Source organism: Podarcis pityusensis, assembly GCF_964106645.2.
Source record: "Podarcis pityusensis genome assembly, chromosome: 2".
Classification (NCBI taxonomy): Eukaryota; Metazoa; Chordata; class Lepidosauria; order Squamata; family Lacertidae; genus Podarcis; species Podarcis pityusensis.
This window is the reverse complement of record NC_138029.1, coordinates 62,966,746-62,988,503: the sequence shown is the minus strand read 5'-3', so window position 1 is coordinate 62,988,503 and position 21,758 is coordinate 62,966,746. Positions and strand designations below refer to the sequence as shown.

Here is a 21,758-nt window from a genome sequence, read left to right as displayed (position 1 = left end):
TGTTTTGACATGTGGTCTCTTCAGATAGCCCCTCTTTCTAAAGCTAGATGCTTGAACCCTGGTGCTTCATTTGCTTACAGTGCCCATGTTCAGGTGCAGCACTAAACCATAGCCCATAGTTAAGCAAATTAGTTTTTGCATGCAACTTGAGCTCTTCCACTAAACTCCTACCTTTATCGACAGGGAATCAAACCACAAAGTAGATGGTTTAGTGTTATTTCTGAACCAGTACTTGTAGTTTGTTTGGAGAAAACAAACAAACAATGAGTACTGATTTAGACATCTGCTTCATTTCCATTTCCATTTGGTGGAAAGGGAAAATGGCTTAGAGTTGTGGCCAGTGACCCACAATGGAAAGGACACTGGGTGTTTTTTTTAACTTTATCCAAATGATTTGGGAAATTATCTACTTATTTAGTCAGATATGACCTATATTCTCAATATTGAGATGAAATTGAGATGAGAGTTTTATTTTTATCCTGTGAGGAGTTCTTGTTAGAGAGAAAGCATTTTCTCAATGATACAAGGTTATTACTATTAGTCTAAGGGAAAATGGATGAGGCAGCACTGACTGCCTCAGATGTGAGAATGAGGAAGAAAGTGGTTGGGAACTCTGACTAAGGAAAGCTGAGATCATAGCTTAGTGATAGAGCAGATGTTTGCATGCTGAAGGTTTTCCCGAGGTGCCCTGCCTCACTGTTAGTTTAATATACCCCTTCATGTCTTGACGTATAAAGTTTCACTCTTCATGTGACTGTGCCATGTAAGGGCATGTGCAAGTCCAACAGAGGGAGTCAGCAGTAGCATACCCTAGCTGTCCTCCTTTCTTCTGTTGAGAGATAGACTTATATAAAAATATTTACCTATCATAGGCAATGAAGATAAACAGATGCCTAACTACACCTGACCCCTTTTGCACACAACTAACAGAGATGCATCTGTTTGGCCATCAGGTAGTTCTGGGGAAAATGGGAGCAGCTTCCCCCAAAGCACGATGCCTACCAAAAATCATCAAGAGATGCTAGCATTATTAAAATAAAACGGGGGCTAGAAGGACAGGTAGTCTGAGCTGGTATAAAGTGACTTATTGTGTTTGCCCTTAATGATTTTCTTACCTGAGATAATCTCCCTGTAGGGGAGGAAAATGTACACCATAGCTTGTGTGGCATGTGTGTTGATTTGGCTGTGAATGCACAAGTTAGGTGGCCAGTTCATCCTGTCGATCCTGGATGTGTCTGGTGGTGTAGGTGTATATAAATTATTGGTCTTCTGTTCCATTTTGTTTAATGGTTCCACCCTTCCTCATATACTTGGTTCATGAGATGGTATGCTTAATGGTTACTTCTTAGCTCAGTTCAGTGCTGTTTGCTCAGAGCTACACACTGAGTGAGCTACCTAAGTGCCCTGGATTCTATCCAGCATGTTCTGCTTTTATCAGAGAAAAATGATGCATCATACCATGCTAGTCTTAAGGGAAAGCAGATTAGGCAGCACTTGACTGCCTCGGATGCTGAGCAAAGGGGAAAGTGGCTGAGAACTCTGGCTAAATTCTCTAGGAGCAACGTCATCAATGATGGTTTTCCACATGGGATAATGGGCTCATAATTCACTGTCATTCCACTAGTGAACCAAATGACAGGGATGAGGACTCAGTTAATGAACAGTGTTGTGTGATGGCTTCGGTGTCGGGAGGCATAAAGAAAGATGAACTTCAGAAGCAAGTGGGTAGAGGAACACATATGAGGGGTGTAAATCTCTGCATATTGGTAAAGCTGGCTGAACTTTTTTTTTCTAAGCATCGAGGACCAACAGGCTAGTGAAAATGTAAAATGAGCTGGTCACTGTTCCCACCATAACTGATTGGTAGACTTACTCAGTGACATTTCATATTGGTTGAGACGGTGGAACAGCACTTTATATTCATAATGCTGATCAATAATTTGGGCATCTCCTCAAGCGTTGATAAGCCTGTTGGTCAGTATCATCAGGCTCCATCTGGCTGTTGTTGTAGTGGTAAGCTTATTGGTCATTACAACTCAGTGCTGCTTCACATACTGCCTTTTTGAGGCATATGCATAATAATGTGCTGTATGCTGAGACATAAACGTTTGCAAACACATCTATAAATTTGAGAAAGTGGTTTGTCCATTTGTTCTCTTGACATCTGGTCATCTCTTGAGAAGTCACCAAATTTGGCACCAGGGTTTCCAGGGTGGGGGTGCCATTCATCAGTGTTTGTATGCTGGCTGCCATTTTGAATCAACATGTGAACCAAAACGTGACATGAGCGTGACTTTGTTTTTTGGCATAGGTTTGGCTGCCTTTCAATATATCATCAACAAAGTTGGCACAAAGGTTCCAAAGGTGGGGCAGCAGACTTCATTGCCATTTGGACACTGGGTGCCATTTTGAAACAAGATTGCAGACTGAAATGTCACTTTGGTGTGACTTCGTCCATTTTTTGACATAGTTTCAACCGCCTCTTGAGATACGGTCACTAAGCTCAGCAATAGGGTTCTTGGGGTGGGGTTCTATGTTGATGTATGGGTGCCAGGTGCCATTTTGAATTAAGATGGTGGACCAAAACGTGACTTTTGATTTCACTTCACCTGATATTTGCCATAACAGATCCAAATTCACAAATTTCACTATCCATTTTAAAATCACAGTATTTTTTGGTTTCTAAAAAATTAGCTGGGCACTTCCCACTAATGATTTAGACAGGGGCCATAGCTTCCTAACAGGTAAAGGTAAAGGTAAAGGGACCCCTGACCATTAGGTCCAATCGTGACCGACTCTGGGGTTGCGGCGCTCATCTCGCTTTATTGGCTGAGGGAGCCGGCGTACAGCTTATGGGTCATGTGGCCTGCATGACTAAGCCACTTCTGGCGAACCAGAGCAGCGCACGGAAATGCCGTTTACCTTCCTGTCGGAATGGTACCTATTTATTTACTTGCACTTTGACAGCTTTCAAACTGCTAGGTTGGCAGGAGCAGGGACCGAGCAACGGGAGCTCACCCCATTGCAGGGATTTGAACCGCCGACCTGATCGGCAAGTCCTAGGCTCTGTGGTTTAACCCACAGTGCCACCCGCGTCCCTTGTTATTAGTGACCTTCCTGTACATCATAGATGGCCACCTCAGTGAAGAATCAAAAACAGATGAATTGAAATGCACTAACAGTGGTCTCTAATGTACCTATATCATAAAGCCTTGGAACACCTTTTAGTCACACTAAATGCCATTTAAATTGCAGTGGAAGCCTGTTTGTTCCTTTATAATTTTCAGTTTGTACATTTTTAAGGAAATTTCAGAGCTGTCTCCCAGCAGCCCACTTGCAGCCAGCCCTGTCTCACCTCTCAACAATCAGCTGGCCAATTTGTGCACAGATGAAGTACCAACAGCATCCCAGGGACTGCTTAAACTGTTTGGGAACAACACTGAGGAGCTCGTTGGACCAAAAGGGGTAAGTCACCAACTCTTTTATTGGGGGAGGGGGGTGTCAATAGTTCTAAAACTAGTACAATAAAATCCTCTATAAAACCATATGTATTGGGGGGGGGGGTCAGTCAGATTTAATTTGCAAAAAAAGAATTCAAAAGATGTTCATCTATGCATTAAAGACATGGGTAATATTTTTTAACAATAGCTGTACCTATTTTCTGTATGGCTCAACCTTAAGGCCTTTGGCAATAAATTTGAAAGAAGAAAGACCAGGCACAAAAAAACTAAGGCATGTACCCCAAGGAGGGAAATCTTAAGCAAGACCCCATTTAGTGACCTTCAGGATTCACATGGATAGGTTTTTAAATACTTTTTAGCTTAAGACCAACATCTTGCATTGGGCCTGGAAGCCAATGGCAAAAGTTGGTTCCTAGTGCTTGTGTTCCATAAAAGTCTGTTGGGGCACTACATTGGGGAGATGATGCATTGCCTTGTATTATAAAAGTAGGTATGTGAGAAAGTAATTGGGTTGATCATATTATTTTGTCTTGTGAATGCTAATCCATTCAGGCATGCCTGTACTAATCCTTAGGTATCCAAAAATGCTACTCTCTGAACACAGCAATAATATACCATATAACTATGCTAGAGATTGAGTCCCAACTTAATTTTGCTGAGTGTATATTAAAGCAGATAGTCCGTGAGATGTGCTGCCTTGGTGCCTATTCTGTTTTTAAAACAAAACAAAACTGCCCGTTGAGAGTGGAGCTATTTGATATCTTGTTTCATCTTGCACATTTCTATTACAATATCTTTGCCAGTTACTATAAGAGATCGATGTTACTAGATTATTTATAGAGCAAAGTGTGCTGTGTAAGAGTGGAAAGAAAATCCCAGGGTTTGGTCATCTGAAGTTTCCAGTATTGTGATCACAGTAATGGTTTCTTTAGGCAAAGGAGACGATGAAAGAGGAGTCATGGAACATTCATTTTTTTGAGTATGGGAGAGGAATGTGTATGTATCGCACAGCCAAGACCCGTGAACTGGTGCTAAAAGGGATTCCAGAGAATCTTCGTGCAGAGCTATGGCTCCTATTTTCAGGTGAGACATTATATGCTCAACAGGTTTCCCTTTTAATGGAAATAGAAGTTTTTCAGTTAATCTTTGTGGGCTACTTCCACTGTTACAATGTAGGGGTTCCCAAAGCTGGAAGTGACCTCAAGAATCATCTATAATTCCTTCCAATGGTCCAGGCATGGGGAACACTTCACCCTCCTGATGTTGCTGGTCTGCAGTTCCCATCATTGCTGACCAATGACAATGTTGGCTGAAGCTGAAGGGAGCTGGAGTCTGACAGCACCTGCTGTTCCCTATCCCTGCATTTGTCCTGACCAGTGGTGGCCCATGTTAAGTTTTCTTCCCTTGAAAGATTAATGGAGAGATCACATGCATAGATTGCAGGATAGCTGACATGAGTTTAAAAATGATTTCTAAATACACGTATAACAGCATTATGTCATGCATTTAGTCCGTGGTCTAGCACAGCCACAAGGAATTGAAAGTGACTAGTTTTTGTGTGCGTCACTGCAGGAGCCTGGAACGAGATGGCTACTCACCCTGGATATTATGCAGACTTGGTGGAACAGTCACTGGGAAAGTATAGCCTTGCTACAGAGGAAATAGAACGAGACTTACATCGATCAATGCCAGAGCACCCTGCCTTCCAGAATGAGCTGGGGATTGCTGCACTTCGAAGAGTACTGACAGCATATGCTTTTCGGAATCCCACAATTGGCTACTGCCAGGTAAGAGAGTGGTGGTCAAGGATTAGCTTGCAGTTTGGCACTTCACATCCAAGTCCAATTAAATTTCATATTAGAGCTCTAGCTACCTATCAGTACGAATGCTGCCAGTAGTGTGAGAGACTCCCTGGTCCTGAATGGAGTAACTGTGTCCCTGAAAGACCAGGTGCGCATCCTGGGAATCATTTTTGATTCACAGCTGTCCATGGAGGCGCAGGTCAATTCTGTGTCCAGGGCAGCTGTCTACCAGCTCCATCTGGTACGCAGGCTGAGACCCTATCTGCCCACAGACTGTCTTACCAGAGTGGTGCATGCTCTAGTTATCTCCCACTTGGACTACTGTAATGTGCTCTACGTGGGGCTACCTTTGAAGGTGACCTGGAAACTACAGCTCATCCAGAATGCGGCAGCTAGACTGGTAACCGGGAGTGGCCGCTGGGACCATAAAGGATCTTTATTGGCTCCCAGTACATTTCCAAGCACAATTCAAAGTTTAAAGCCCTAAACAGCCTCGGTCCAGTATACTTGAAGAAGCGTCTCCACCCCAATCGTTCAGCCCAGACACTGAGATCCTCCTCTGAGGGTATTCTATTGGTTCCCTCACTGCGAGAAGTGAGTTTACAGGGAACCAGGCAGAGGGCCTTCTTGGTAGTGGCGCCCTCCCTGTGGAACACCCTCCCTTCAGATGTCAAGGAGATAAAGAAGTATATACCTTTTAGAAGACATCTAAAGGCAGCCCTATATCAGGAATTTTTTAAATTTTTGATGCTTTATTATGCTTTATGTAGTCTGTAAGCCGCCCAGAGTGGCTGGGGAAACCCAGCCAGATGGTGGGGTATCAATAATAAAATTATCATGCATAGCCCTAAGCACCACTCAAGGTTGAGCACAACCAGGGCTGATGGCTCTGCCTAGTCTGATGGAATGCCCCCGTCTTCCCTCTGTAGAATTTCCAGGAGCTTTTATGGAAGGGGGGGGGGGGTGAAGCATCCTCCCTTCCCACTCCACCTGCTAAATGTCATTATTTCTAATAAAAGCACTAATACTAGTTACTTGAAGCAAAGATGTGGTTCTGAGCTGTAAAATCTTTTATTCGAGGTATCTCATTTATCATTTGTGTCTTACGCTTTGACAAACTAAAATATAATAAATGTTTGCTGCCCTAAACGAGCTTCTCACCTAGTGTGGATTATTATTATTCTCCTTTTGCATGCCCACTTCCTTTCAGGCCATGAACATTGTGACATCGGTACTGCTTCTGTACTGTAATGAAGAAGAAGCTTTCTGGCTCCTTGTGGCCCTGTGTGAGAGGATGCTGCCAGATTATTATAACACCAGAGTGGTTGGTAAGTCTTCCAGTTAACCTTAAAAGCTAGAATTTGTTTTTACAGAGCAATTCATTGGATAGGTAGGTTATTTTGTCCTTAGAACAGGAGGTGTGCGTTGGAAGCCTTGGCCTCATAAAACCAGGTTTTGAATATATTCTTTAAATTATAGGGTGATATCTGATTTTGTGTGAGCATACAGGAGGACAGAGTGCAAGAGAACGCCTGCTCCATTGTTGATGGCTGCTACTAAATATCCATACAGTTGAGAAAAAGCTGAATAAGTCAGTTCAATCACCTGTCATAATACAAGATACCTTGAAAAAGACAAATCACTTGCCTGTCTAGTCTTTGATTAAAAATCTTCAAGGACAGAAGTTCTGGTATCTTCCTAACCACTATGTTTGATTCGTAATTTCTCTTGTGTGGATTTTTTTGGAAAAAAAGTTTAATCTGCTATTGACTTTATGTAATTTTATATCCGCTACATTCAATCCTATCCTTAGCAGATAGAATAAATAAATATACTTCCTTAAATCAATTCAAATATTCTAAAACTGTCAATATATTAGCATCTCCTCTCTAGCTCCTCCCCAGTTTCTTTAGCTTTTGCCTGCTTGAGCAAAATGTGCTTTTCCACTGAACTGAGCAATACCATTGCTTCACAAGTCTGAAATTGATATCATCTTCTCAAAATAATTCAGAAACTAGAGTTATTAATAATTAAATGCCCAAAATGATTGAGGTTGGCAGGTACTGCCAGGGAATATCAGCAGGACTGGTGAAGTATAGAAAATTGATTGAAGGTTTTCTGAAATGTTAAAATACATATTTGACTGAGTGAGAACAATATAATAGGTACTGGGCTGCAGTGAGACCTTTACTAAGGCTTCAGAAATTTAAACTAAATATAGATTCCTTATATTTAATTTATATATGGAATTGTTTAATTGTATATGAGCATACTGCTGAGTCTCCCAACAGGTTGTGTTTTGCTCTGAAAGGCATGGAAGGTTCAGTCATTTCAGTAAAGACACATAACATTCATTTTAAATTTAGTATCGTGCTTATCCTTTAAAGAAGCTAATAAGGGATATTTCACACAGTAATACTTAACACTCAGTGATTGCTACATGAGGTAATGATATCCCATGAGTAAAACAGCCATTGTAACCTAAATATTGCAGTCAGAAGGTTGTATCCAGTGGACTTCCACTTGCGCAGTGAGACTTCCTCATTCTCTCCTTCCCATTTCAGGCCCCATGCACCCTACAGAACCGTTCTGTTGGGCTTTCAGATTTCATTTCATCACTTCCTCAAGCACAATAATTTTTAGTGGACGGCTGCTCCCTCACAATATTCCTTTGCAAGCCAAGTGGTGAATGTACAGGTGGCTTCACCCTAAGGCAAATCAGTTATTCTCTGCACTTTTGTTTTGCTGTAGGTTTACCTCAGCCCCTTGTCTGTAATGTTGAGTCTATGCTACACTTCCAGTTCCATGTTGCAGATAACTCTCTCTCTCTCTCTCTCTCTCTCTCTCTCTCTCTCTCTCTCTCTCCTGTTCAGGTGCCTTGGTAGACCAGGGCATCTTTGAGGAGCTCACACGGGACTGTCTTCCCCAGCTATCTGAGAAGATGCAAGACCTGGGAGTCATTTCCAGCATATCACTTTCTTGGTTCCTCACACTCTTTCTCAGTGTCATGCCTTTTGAAAGTGCTGTGGTCATTGTTGACTGTTTCTTCTACGAAGGCATCAAGGTCATCTTGCAGGTATCTCTGGCCATCCTGGATGCCAACATGGAGAAGCTGCTTAACTGCTGTGATGAAGGCGAGGCCATGACTGTCTTGGGCAGGTAGCCTCATTTTTCTGTTTCACAATGAAATGAATGGTAATGGATATGGTAATAGCTACCATTAATTCTTCCTTCTTATCCCTGGCTAGTGACTGAAGCTTCTTGCTTTTCACTTGGCAGGGACCAGTTATTACAAGGATAATAATAAAAAGCCATTTGCTCAAAGCCATGTTTCAGTGTGTTGTGAGATATGCCCACCGTAGGTAGTGAAGCCCAGAAAGATTTATTGTAACTGCAAGATCCGTTTAGCCAAAATAGATAATTTGTGGCTAAATTTATAAGTACCATATTTTTCCGTGTATAAGACGCCCCCCTGTATAAGATGCCCCCTATTTTGGGGGACTTCAAATTAAGAAAACACCCCTCAGCACTATCTGTGTATAAGATGAGCCCCAATTTTAAACCTAATTTTTTGGTTAAAAAACCCTAGTCTTATACATGGAAAAATACGGTAATTTATGGATAAATTAATAGAAATGTAACTAGGAAATCTGGTTTCCATGAAAGAGGCTAGTGAAATCTCTTTCAGCCAGGAGCATGTGGGCTAGCAGGGGTCAGAAATGAACAATCACAGTGCTGACTTTGATCATCGTAATGAAGTCTTTCAAGAAGGGTTTGCTTCAGATAGCAATTCAGTTCTGCTGGAACCAGCTGTTACCCAGCCTATCCTGTCTTGGAGTAGATTCCAATAGCAACCAGCCATCTTATGAGACAGGTGCGGGGAACATTTTGGCCCTCCAAAAGCTGCTAAAGTACAATTCCCATCAGCCTCAGCAAACATGACAAGCTTGACCAAAGGCCAAGGAAAAGGGATTTGTAGTTCAGCAACATCTGGAGTGCCAAAGGTTCCTCACACATGTTAAAAGATAAACAGTGAGTCAGTGGGTTTACTTGTACAAGGGTCAGCTGCCTTCCTGCCCTTCCCCTCCTTTGAATGAGTGACCAGCTACTCCCCAGCTAACAAGAGGAGAGGGTTGAGACAGTGAAGACTGCTGCTGAGCAGAAGCCATTTGCAACTGCCAGAAGAAAGAGGGGAGGTTGTGAGGACTTCCTGCTTTGATCATTCATATTTTATTCTAGTTTTTGCATGTTGCCTTGAGTTTTTCTGCTGAAAAAGGAAAGCTGTAGATAGATATGATACATATGACACATACATAAACAAAATACATTTTCCTGTTAATGGCTGTTATTCAACCTTTATAGTATGTTCATTTGGTTTCTTGTAGCATATAAATGATTTGTACAGAGATTGAATCAGAAGTAATGAGAATTAATCATCAGTGGAATTATGCAGGCTAGGTAGAACTATATAAACTATTCAGAATGGTAACCCTAAACTTGGGTTATGCATTAATCCCAGGTTCTGTCTTTTACTTTTGGTTTTCCTGTAGGTACCTGGACAACGTAGTTAATCGACAAAATGTTTTCCCACGTATTCCCCACCTCCATGCCTTATTGACAAGTGGGGATGATCCACCAGATGAAATTGATATCTTTGAACTTATAAAAACAGCCTATGAGGTCAAGTGCTGTCTTATTTTTTCACTCCTTTTTATTTAAATACCTTACCAGACTTGTATTCCTTGTTAAACTCCACACCCACCCACCCCCTTTTCCCTCTTCATGCTGCTTTTAATCTTGGGTTGCTCAGGGTAATTATTTAAAAGATGGGATTACTATTATTTTTATCTTTGTGTTTGTTTTTATATTTTGGAAACTATTTGACTCCTTTGAAGGGGGAAAGTGGGATATAAAATTTTATATTAATCAGTCAAACGTCTTTGTGATACATGCACAATTTCTGGATATGGGCTTGATGTTACTTCTCTCCCTCTGCCCCACCTTTAATATAAACCTTATTAAATCTGAGTCTAGTCTTCTGAAATGTTACATGCATGGTTAATGCAATAGAAGGGAAGCAAAACTGTTGTGTTTTACTTCCCCTGTTTAGACAGTGACTTGTTGCTGCTTGCTAATGTATCTTCCCCTTCCTCTGCCATTAGTATTTCTATTCATGGCTTTCAAACATTGCTAGAGGCAGCTGTTTGGGACTACAACTCCCATCATCCCTACCTAACAGGATCAGTGGTCAGGGATGATGGGAGTTGTAGTCCCAAAACAGCTGGAGGGCCGAGTTTGACCATGCCTGCTTTAGACAGAGATTTGCTTTCTCCCCAGTGAAATCATTGCTTAGGAAATTATCTTCAAATGCTTCATTGAATATGTGGTATTCCCCTGTGGCTCTAAAGATGAATCTTGTTTACTTTTATTACTACAGAAATTTGGCCATTTGAAAGCAGATGACATTGAGCAGATGCGCTTTAAGCAGAGATTGAAAGTGATCCATTCTTTAGAGGACACAGCTAAGAGAAGTGTGGTATGTTGCACCCAGTTTTGTGTTATAGGTATTGGGTATGTTGATGCTGTTCTAATTTTTACCTTTGCGGATAGGATGAGTTTTTTAAAAAGTAAATCAGGTAATCAAATGATTAGCATGCACTGAATGACACTTTGCTTAAAGTTATTCTACAGAGAGTTGTTTTGTATCACATTTGAATTAAGGAATTGTGAGTGATGATCTTGGGGGTGCATCTGCTGCATCTGAGAAATTGCCATATATTTCTCTGAAGACATGAGAGTTTGGCCTGAAAAAGTTGTGAGAAAAAATTGGCAGGCTTTAAAAAAAAACCCTTCTACTGAGCTCTCCTCTTTTCCTCCACTGAGGGTGTGGCAACAGAAGATACTGACCTTTCTCATCCTCAGAACTCCAGTGCCATAGAATCTCAAGGGAAGAATAGCTTTCACGTCTTCTTGCTTCTGTTTTTCCCCCCTGTTGTTTGTGCCATTGTGGTGTTCATTACCTCCAGATAGGATCAGATGTCTCCAAGTGAATGTCTCTAATGCCCTTGTAGATGTTTGACAGTGAGTGGATCAAATAGATAAAAGCTGAAAGGATGAAGGAGTTGACACATTTCCTGTTCCCACTTCCAATTACAGTGCACTGAGAGCAGGAAATGCATTTAATGTTTTTGACCACTTTTTTGCTGTGTTTACCCCCTGAGTTCAAGGGAATAGAGCTACTCTTCTCTAGCTGTTGTTGAGGTTTTTGCATCTTCCTGTCTCAGATCAATAGCTCCCAAATGCAGACTTTAGTATTCTGCTTAAAATCATTACATGTTCCTTCCTTTCTCCGGTCAAGTCCCCAGACTTTGAAAGTCATTTTGTCATGCTTTGTTCGAAGTAACCTTCCTGGTATGTTTTAATTTAACTTTTCCAAGTTCACAGCAAAAATAATTAAAATATATCTGTTTCTTTGTGTTTCTGTAGGTCCGAGCTATATCTGGTGACATTGGTTTTTCTATGCAAGAATTAGAAGACCTCTATGTAGTATTTAAGGTAGGAACCCTGCATAAAAGCTTATTTAACAATATACAGCATAATCATAAGCATGTTTGCTCAGAAGTAAATTTCACTGGGACTTGCTCCATAGTAATCCTTAGTGTATTTTATTTACCAACGTACAGTGTAATCTTGGCATGTTTTCTCATATATAACGCCCACTGATTTCAGTGGGATTTATTCCGTACTGAGCATCCTTGTGACTGCAGCATGAGAGCAGAACCAGAATTATTAGTAACAGTATTATCTGTTAACTTGTACTCTCCTGTTCCAAGCTTAATGAATACATTCAGTTTCTTTGGCTGAACCCACCATAGCCTCTGCCACTGCAGTTGAGAAGTAAGAATCTAATTTCACTTATCTACTTGTTGAACAGATTTAAGTGGAATTCTTCCAACTGATCCATTGAAAGTTTAAAGGGCTATAGAACTGCAGAAGGAAATGCCATTTATTTCCATACCTTTCATTCACATTAACATTTCTACCTGAATCTGCATCTCAAGTTGGTGGTGTTGCTTATTGCAGGGGCAGTCAATGTGGCACCCTCCAAATGCGTTTGGACTCCCACCAGCCCCAGCCAGGATGGCCAATCCTCAGGGACAATAGGAGCTGTAGCTCAGCCACATCTGCTGAGAACCACTACCTCCATCTTACTGTTATGATTAACCTTTAGATGTACCGTAGTATCTTTTCTGCCTGTTGCAGTTGATTAAAAGTTATTTCCAAGCCTGAAAAATGTAAAATGGTGTTGGTATTCAGCTCACAGGTTTCCCCACCATCACCTATGGTTTTGGGTTGGCTTCAAGACTGAAGTTTTGAAAATGTAATTATTGTCTGACCACAATAATTATAGTACCACCTTCCCTTCACAGGCAAAACACCTAATGAGCTGTTATTGGGGAAATCACACTGTATCTGCCCAGCGAGACCAGAGCCTGCCCTACTTAGAGCAGTACCGCATTAACATGGAGCAGTTCAAGGAGTTGTTTGCATCTCTTACTCCTTGGTCTTGTGGCCTCCACACACCAGTGCTAGCAGAAAGAATGTTCCGACTGTTGGATGAGAACAAAGATGCACTAATTAACTTCAAGGAGTTTGCAACAGGGATGAGTGAGTGGCTTATATAAAAGATTCAATGTACTGCTGAAGCATAAATTCTTGCCTCCTCCCTGCTTCTCCTATCTGCTGGTCAATTGTGAGAGAATGATGCAATTGCATATTTGAATGATTTCCTCATAATATGTTTGTGGTTGAAATGTTTTCTCATTATTAGGCCAATTCATTCCCCCACCCTTTGATGTAGGGTGAGAAATATAAATGGTAGTTCTCCTAGTGTGCCACATTCTACTCCAAATTAGCAGATAAAGCTTCTAATGGCTTGTGTAGGATCTATAGATAGATGTTCGAACCAGTGTGGTTTGGTTGTGAAGCCTGGCTTGAATCTTACATTTGCCATGTATTCACTGTTTGACCTTGGCCAAGTTAATAGCTATGAGCTTCAGCTCTCCATCTCTAAATTAGAATAGTGTGACCTACCTCACAAGGCTGTTGAGAGGGGAAACATAAACAAGCTCTGTGATGGCATACAAAAATTTCAGTGTGGATATGGGAAAGCTTCACTTGCTAAATGTCTGCATATCAGGCAGATATCAAGCATAATAACCTTTCTCATAATTTTTTTGAAGTGTCTCCTAATGCTAAATTTATTTTCCCTTCTTCCCTATTCCTAATAGGTGGAATGTATCATGGTGATCTGACTGAGAAGCTAAAACTACTTTACAAACTACACCTACCTCCAGGTGAACCACTTATTTCTTTCAAATGTACATTGGTGGTACCTGAATGCTGCAACCTGTTAAAGTTGGTAATAGGTTCTTTCAAATACATTATGTCTTGGTAAGCTTTCAGTATTCTGTGTTCACTGAGGTTTCATTTTCCTAAGGTGTCAGTCTATACCAATTGGAAATGTAATTCTGGTTTATCATGACCAGCTCCTTCAGCTACATTGAGAAATGATTTTAAAATAACTTACAAGAGCTAAAGGTTTTAATTCACATCACTGGTGTGGTTTAATAAATGAAATTAATATCTGGCCCAAGAGTTTGGGGGTCATGCGGAGTACACCTCCCTGTGCCAGTACACTTCTCCCTGTGTACACTTCTCCCTGTGCCAGTTCAGTGGCTTATCTGACCAGCCTTTTAAGTTTGGGCCAGTGCTTTGGGAGATTTTCTCTGTGATTCTTCATTGCAGCCCTTCCTGTATGTATCATCTCTTCTCCTGTCTTTAAGAAACTTGGGTTGGGCTTACTGAAAAGAGTAGAGCAGGAAAGGTGACCTGAATATTATTTAGAAATTGCTGTCATGTTAATCTGCCTATTGAAGAACTTGAATACTTGTGTCCATATATAGCACAGGTCAGATTTGAATTTAACGATAAACAATAGTCTGTCATTGCATACATGAGCTTCTCAAGCATTAAATCACATTTTGCTGTTAAGTCCAAACCTTAGGTAAGGTAAAGGTAAAGGGACCCCTGACCATTAGGTCCAGTCGTGGCCGACTCTGGGGTTGCGGCGCTCATCTCGCTTTATTGGCCAAGGGAGCCAGCGTACAGCTTCCAGGTCATGTGGCCAGCATGACTAAGCTGCTTCTGGCGAACCAGAGCAGCGCACGGAAATGCCGTTTACCTTCCCGCTGGAGCGGTACCTATTTATCTACTTCTGCGGGGATTCGAACCGCCGACCTTCTGATCGGCAAGTCCTAGGCTCTGTGGTTCAACCCACAGCGCCACCCACGTCCCATAGTCCAGGAAAAAGCTTTTTTCATAAAACATAGCTTGAAGATGGCTAGTTCATACAACCACAGTTTTAGGTTCAGACATACAGCTAACTGTAGTTTGTGAAAAATGGATGTAAAAGCTTTGAGTCTTCTCATTGTGGCTACGCTGGAGTGGAGTGGGGAAGCACACAAGCCCAAGGCTAGCTTAGGCTTTTTATTGTTTGTAAGCTACCTTAAATTCTTCAAATAAAGCAGGGAATAAATAAAATAAATAAAAAGGCCATGGCTTTATACTTTTCTTTCTTTGTACAGCTCTGAGCCCAGAGGAAGCAGAGTCTGCTCTGGAGGCTGCACGTTACTTCACAGAAGATAATGCTACAGAAGGTAACAGGGATTGGTCTCATCTGATTGTAGGAATGCATACTCAATGGTGGCGTTCTTAGCTATCAAAGAAATGTTTTAGCCTCTGTTGTGGACTGTGGAGAGATGTTCTCCTTTTATATGAAGCATTGACTGGCTGCTACTAAGAAAGACTAAAACCACTTATCAGATGGCTTTTTCTGCCCAGGCTGTTGCTCAAATCTTGTTTCCATTTTTGTTTTCCCCACTTGTTTCTGTTGCTCTGTATTTTAACACTCTCTCGTTCTGTCTTGAATTTATTCCCTGACCTCAACCCCCCCTCTCTTTTTTTTTCTTCTCTCTCTCTTCTCTTTGCTTCTCTAGTATCTCCCTTTGTCTCAGAACTGGATCTCTTCCTGCATTGTGATTCTCAAGGTTAGTCTACCCGCCCTTGCAAAGGTGGGCCACTATTGATGTACTAAAATTTACCTGCCTACTATGTGAGTGAAAGCTCATTTAAAATGGAATTGCTTTAGTGCTGCTCTTCAATGCGTGGCAGCAGAATGGATGCTCTATGGGTGAGTCGTTCGTGTGTCCAAGAAATCAACCAGTTGCCTGTGCTGCACGGTGTTAGACTCCACGTGAAGGAGCAGTCTGGTACACAGTCTTGGGGGTCCTTCTGAGTCAAGCTTTGTCAGTGGTTGTTTAGCCATTGTTAACTTCAAGATTGGATTACTGCAGTGCACTTTGTGTGGGGCTCCCCTTCCAGCTGGTCTAGAAGCTGCAATTAGTGCAGAGTACTGCAGCATAATTGCTGACAGAGTGAGATCATCTGCTCAAAGATCAGCACTGGCCATCAATTTGCTACCAGACCAAAATCAAGGTCTTAATTTTATTGGCATACAAAGGCCTTAAGAGCTTTGGCAACCCTTTATTTATATCTCCTTGTCCTTTCCTTACATGTTTGACCACTTGGCTGTGGTCTGTGCTATAGAACTCACCCCCTGTTAACATTAGGCAGGCACCCACATATTGTTTCAGATGCCTTAAAAAAATAGTTTAGGAAGCCTATCCAGACATATGATTTAGTTATGCATACTTGTTTTTAAATTTTGCTGCTTTTATTTGTATATTGATGATTGTTTTATGTATACTGCTTACAGATTTTTTGATTAATAGTTTATAATTTCAAATAGATAGATAGATAGCTATCATAGATTAAGCTACCTAGCTGTCACCATAACAAGCGTGCTTTATTTTCTTAATCTATGATCAGTTCCTCTAACTCCATATATACCACATTCACTGCACAGATTTTTGACCTAGAAAAGGCACAATGTCTGATAATTAAGATTCATTCCACAAATGAAGTTGTTTATCTATAGCACTGGTTATCTTTTTCCTATTTTTTCTAACACTTTAAGCAGTGAGTATCATCTTATGGCCATGAATCTCATGTTATTGTGTTTTATGTGCAGAAATATTAACTTTATTTGCTATTGTGTTTTATGTGCAGAAATATTAACTTTATTTGCCCTTAGCAAGTTATCAACCAATTTCATTTAACCTTTAGTTCCAATAGTTTGAGGAATAGAGAAACAAATTTCTCTTAATTCACACTCACTCCACATATTTTATAACTTTACAATCTAGGAGTCTGTTGTGTCTCACTGTAGTCATTTTTTTCTAAATTAAAAAACCATGTTGCTGCTAGCTCCAAATAACTGATATATTCTTATGACATTTTATGCCAGATTTCTACCATTGCATTAGTTAAACTGAAATATTTTAAAATAAAATAAAATATTTTGTTTGTTTGTTTGAGCATATGTTTTTACCATCAATTGCTTCCCCCCCCCCCCCAGCAGTACAGGATCAAAGGTGTTTGGTTGTGTACATGTAAATTAGAATTCATTGGGAGGTTTTTCCCCAGCTGGCAGACATATTGGTCAATAATTTGAAAGCTTATTCAAATGCCTCAGTCATGCTGTTTACCTTATTTAAAATTTTATTTTTAAAACACTAGTTTGACATTTATTCAATTTAATATATGTTCATCTCCCCTTTTCATTTTGTTTTGTTGTTGTTGTTTTTAAAGTAGGGTTGGTTTTTAAACTTGAAAAATTGCTTTGAGGGCTAAGGAAAATTACTTCACAATTTTCTGGCCGATCAGCATTTTGTGCATCTTGGTTCTGTAATAAACATGCTGCTGGTTTCTTCTGAGGTTGATCTATAAGAAAAGGCTGTGCATCTATATAAAACACAATGAGTGTCCAATGTCTACACACAACAGAGCCATTGCTCAAATTATGGATGCACCCTTAGCTTTGTTATATATCATTCAGTGTGTTTGGTATCCTGCTGGGATAGCTTAGTCAGTAGTGCATGAGACTCTTAATCTCAAGCTTGTGGGTTTGAGCCCCATGTTGGGCCAAAGAGTCCTGCAGGGGTTGCTCTAGATCACCTTTGTGGTCCCTTCCAACTCTTCAGTTCTATGATTTTGCTATCTTTTGTTTCATGTACTTCTCTTAAAGTAGTTACTACTTTATTGTCTGTTTTATTAGAAGCAGCTATACAGGAAGAGAAAGCACCAAGAGATGAGAACCCCAAAGACCAAGGTAATTATTATTTGACATATCCCAACATTTCCTTACTGTGACTCATAAATTATCTCTCCCCAGAACCTCAACCTGGTTTGTTTCCTAGTTTTAACATTTCCCTTTAACATAGAATAAAATGCCTTGATTAGAGCAACAAGTCTTAATAGTCCTCTCAACAGTTTTGTTATGTTTGGTGTGTGTTCCTGGCCTCAGCAGAACTTTTACTTATTGCTGCCAGTTTGAAGCAGCATATTATGGCAGAAAGTTTAAAAATAAATAAAATAAATCTCAAAATCTGTGTCAAGGTCACTGAAGTCAATAAAATGCATCATCATACAGTTTTGCATTGGTTATGCTGATTTGGTTTTCCTTTCAGAGGAAAAGGGCACCAGTCCCCAAGATTACAGATATCACCTGCGAATTTGGGCCAAGGAAAAAGATTCCAAAAAAGAAACTATCAAAGATCTTCCTAAAATGAGTCAGGTAGGAATTTATTTTAAGATCTGTTATGCTTTTTAAGATGAATTTTTGAAATAGTATTTGCCTAGATTTAAGATACTGAATGAACCAGAAGGGTTGGTGGTTTTATCATTGTACCATATTTTACCAGGCAATAAATGAGAGCTGTTCTAAGACTGGCTTGGGTGACATCCTCATGAAGGGTTGTGTTCTCTGATTTAGCCAAGCCAGGGATATGTGGCTGATTGCTGGAGGAGGATAAAATGCAAAGAAACAGAGAGAGAAGAAAACCATGTCTGCTTTGGCCAAGACAGGGAGCTCCTGGTACCCCATCACCATCCTCTTTTGCTGAGAGAAATGCCTCTGGGTGGGTGCAGCTCAGGGACATTCTAGGGAAAGAAAGAGGGTGGGGTGGCTGGGGGCCTGCATTTCATTTTCTGCCTACCTCTGCACCACCCAAGGAGGAATTGTCTGCTACTGTCATTGCACATCTTCATGAGCAGACAGGTGGAAATGGGATTTTCCCAACCCTTAGAAATGTGGAGTTTAGCCAAGTTAACTTGGTAACATTTAAAAGACAGCTAATTTTGGTTCTGTGCACTCAGTTTTCATATATGAAACATTAGTGCACATCTCAAGTGGAAATGCATTACATTTTGGAACATTTTCTGTGTTGTCAGCATGATTGTTAGCTTGAGATGATAAAAAAAAGTTTATTTGAATTTGTGACTGGTAAGCTTGTTGTTTTGCAGCATTGTCAGTTTGAATATTTTGCACCTAAACTCTAAGCAGTTGTTATAATGTGCATCTGTCTCTTTTCAAGGAGCAATTTATAGAGCTCTGCAAGACCCTTTACAATATGTTCAGTGAAGACCCTGTGGAGCAAGAGCTGTACCATGCCATTGCCACCGTTGCCAGCCTTCTCTTGCGCATTGGGGAGGTAGGCAAAAAGTTCTCCCACCAGCCTGCTAAGAAAGGTGATGACTTAAAAGCAAACAGTGTTCAGGACCCAGTAAGTGAAGAAGAGTCTCCAACATCTGACCAAAGTCAAAATTCAACTGTGGAGCAGTATTCCCAAGCTACTCCAGAAGAAAAAGCTTCTGGAGACATTCAGGTTGAGAAACAGCAACAGGAAAACCAGATTTTGGTAGATGGAGGTGGTGAGGGTCCAGGATCTCCAATACAGCTGTTTTCAGATGATGAAACTAAAGACGATATGTCCATGTCTTCATACTCCATGGTCAGCACAGGCTCTCTGCAGTGCGAAGATATTGCAGACGATACAGTGCTGGTCGGTTGTGAGGCTGGCAGTTCAGCTGCGCGGTATGGCAGTACCATTGACACAGACTGGTCCATTTCCTTTGAACAGATCTTGGCCTCCATGCTTACAGAGACAGTACTGGTAAACTACTTTGAGAAGAAAGTTGACGTTGCACAGAAGATCAAGGAACAAAAAAAAGTGGAGAGGCAGTTCAGTGCATCCAGTGATTATGAACTTACCTCAGTATCAGGCTGAACTCAAGAGAGAGCTGTAAATAATAGAGGCAGGAGAACTAGAAACCTGGCAGATAGCTGGACACTTGTTTTTTGTTTTTTACCAACACCTACAACTACCCAACAATTAAAGTCACTTCAGCTGAGTAAGGGACTTATCACAGTGACTCTCTGGTATAGATACCTCCCTGGAGGACACCTTGCTTGCTGTGCTTACATTACATTCTCAAAAGCATGAAAGCCATTAGAACCTAATAGCCTCTGTGGCCTAGAATTACTAGGGTAAATTATGCATGTGTGCCTCTGCCTATCTTTCTTTAATGAAGCTTGATTTCAGTCACACTATTGCTTTAGGTTCCTTGGTAGTCGCTCACAAGAAATGCAGCCTAGCTTGAATTCCTTCCTCTATATCTTTGGCTGCCTCCCTGTGACCTTAACACCATGTATCAAAATGCTGTAGAGATCCCCAGCCTGCCTGAGAGAGCCTTGTTAGGAACCTAGATGCTACGCAGTAACTAGTCAGAGGTAAAGGATGTTATGCTCTGTTACGCCTGGCATTCTGCCGCTAGAACGTACCAGTGTCTTGGGACAGCTGGTTTCTATCCCAGTTGATATACCATCACAGTAGCATGTGGTTTTCAACACTGCCCAAGAAAGATGCATATTAATATGTTTTAGCCCAGTTTTAACTCTTCAGTGCCATGTAATTTTTTTGTTTTTTGTTGTTTTAATTTCCCTGAGGGGGGAAAAAGCAGCACTGAAAATTGCAAAAGCTATGGAGACTGGAGAGGGTGAAGTGAATGCAACAATCCTGAGAATTGCAAGACACTGATAAGAACAGAATTCTTGGTGCTTTGGGGCATTAGAGTGTTTACTTCATAATTTTTGATGGTACAAGGGCTCAGAAATGTGGGGTTTAAAGAAGTTAATAATAACGTGGAAGATCTAAGCCCCTACACCAGTAAGCTAGTTATCATAAAAGACTTGCATCACTGTACAGGCTGCTTATCTGATCTGTTTCTCACCATGGTGGAAAGTGGATCTATTGCTTTTGTGTGTGTGCTAGGCTCAAGTAATGCAAGTGTGTACACAGTTTAGGACTAAGCAGAAAGCAGAGATTAGTCCAGTTTATCTGAATCAACTAACCTACTGGCTACATGCTGGTCCAGAAGTTCCACACCATAGGAATCTTGCTGGTTGTACCCTCCAAATAGTGTCTGTTACCTACTTTATAAAGTTGTGTGGTGTTTAGACAACTTTCTTTCCTGGCGGCATAGAGTGCGGTTATGAGATCTGTGCTCTGAGAATCAGTTGTAGGCCTGAGGAAAACTGGAGCTCCATTTTGGGATTGATAACTTCCCTATGGGAAGGCATTCACTCTAAAGAAGCACTATTATATTTGTTTATATTTGTATACCTGCTCATCTCATTGCATAATTATTTTACTCAGTCATATGAGCACCATTGAAACAGTGTGAATGCTAGTGTGTGGCTGTTGTTGGACCAGTGATGAATATGGAACATACTGGCAGTTCAGAAAGAGCAAGAGTGACCTTGGAATATACAAGGAATACACCACATGGTGCAATACCCAGTGTTACTACAATTTTGTGGCGTACTCTGTATGTATTCACAACCAGTATTTGTTTTAAGACTGTCTTCTTAGCCATGCACCTGGAGAGCTTTTACTAATTCAGTAATTTATTGTAATTTTTTTAAAAAAACAAATACATGTGATTTTACATTGGTTTTTGTCTGATCAATCATGTATTCAATAAATGAACAGAATCACACATAAGACTTCTTTTTCCTTTATTTCAACTTCAGGACCATTTTTTTAAAATGCCTGTTCTCTTCCACAGTTCCTCTTTTTTTCATATGCATAACAATGGCCTTTGGGAAGAATACGTGAAATGAATAGCCATGTGATCAGGGGACACAAGCAATTTTGAAGTTTTCTTGTGTGTGTAGAAATAAAACTTGCAAGCTATTGAAGCAGGGCTTTTTTTCAACTGGAACTCAGTTCCGGCACCACTCAATTGGGTGCCATTGCCATTATAAGAGAATGAGGGAGGTTTCCATGTTGAGTTTTGGCACTTCTTTTTCTAGAAAAATAGCACTGTAATGAAGACCTTGAGTATGCTTAATGGCATTGAATCATCTTGACTCTAGGAATTGCTTGTAACTGGCTACTACACGCATCCCTTCACTTGATGACTGCAGCATCAAGTGATGAGTTTACTGCAGAAATGGGCCACTAGACATAAC

At 40.7% G+C, this 21,758-nt stretch overlaps 1 protein-coding gene and 1 long non-coding RNA gene across 3 annotated transcripts in view; both read left to right on the top strand.

Moving 5' to 3' along the window:
- Positions 1-21,288, top strand: part of TBC1D9B (TBC1 domain family member 9B) — a 32,408-nt gene extending 11,120 nt beyond the window's left edge. The window contains exons 8-22 of one of the 2 annotated variants that reach the window (XM_080991310.1): positions 3,304-3,465; positions 4,394-4,544; positions 5,034-5,248; positions 6,474-6,591; positions 8,137-8,422; positions 9,814-9,943; positions 10,701-10,799; positions 11,750-11,818; positions 12,694-12,931; positions 13,555-13,620; positions 14,911-14,982; positions 15,322-15,372; positions 17,502-17,555; positions 17,914-18,020; positions 18,820-21,288. In XM_080991310.1, the coding sequence (XP_080847436.1) occupies positions 3,304-3,465; positions 4,394-4,544; positions 5,034-5,248; positions 6,474-6,591; positions 8,137-8,422; positions 9,814-9,943; positions 10,701-10,799; positions 11,750-11,818; positions 12,694-12,931; positions 13,555-13,620; positions 14,911-14,982; positions 15,322-15,372; positions 17,502-17,555; positions 17,914-18,020; positions 18,820-19,512 (2,511 nt within the window). In that variant the 3' untranslated portion in view covers positions 19,513-21,288. The remainder of the gene's footprint in view (positions 1-3,303; positions 3,466-4,393; positions 4,545-5,033; positions 5,249-6,473; positions 6,592-8,136; positions 8,423-9,813; positions 9,944-10,700; positions 10,800-11,749; positions 11,819-12,693; positions 12,932-13,554; positions 13,621-14,910; positions 14,983-15,321; positions 15,373-17,501; positions 17,556-17,913; positions 18,021-18,819) is intronic. The other variant, XM_080991311.1, reaches the window with a different exon arrangement.
- On the top strand, positions 15,379-17,220 carry LOC308469251. Its single transcript, XR_013982054.1, has 2 exons — positions 15,379-16,440; positions 16,479-17,220. It is a non-coding gene; the product is annotated as an uncharacterized lncRNA (long non-coding RNA).
- Positions 21,289-21,758: the final 470 nt, after the last annotated feature.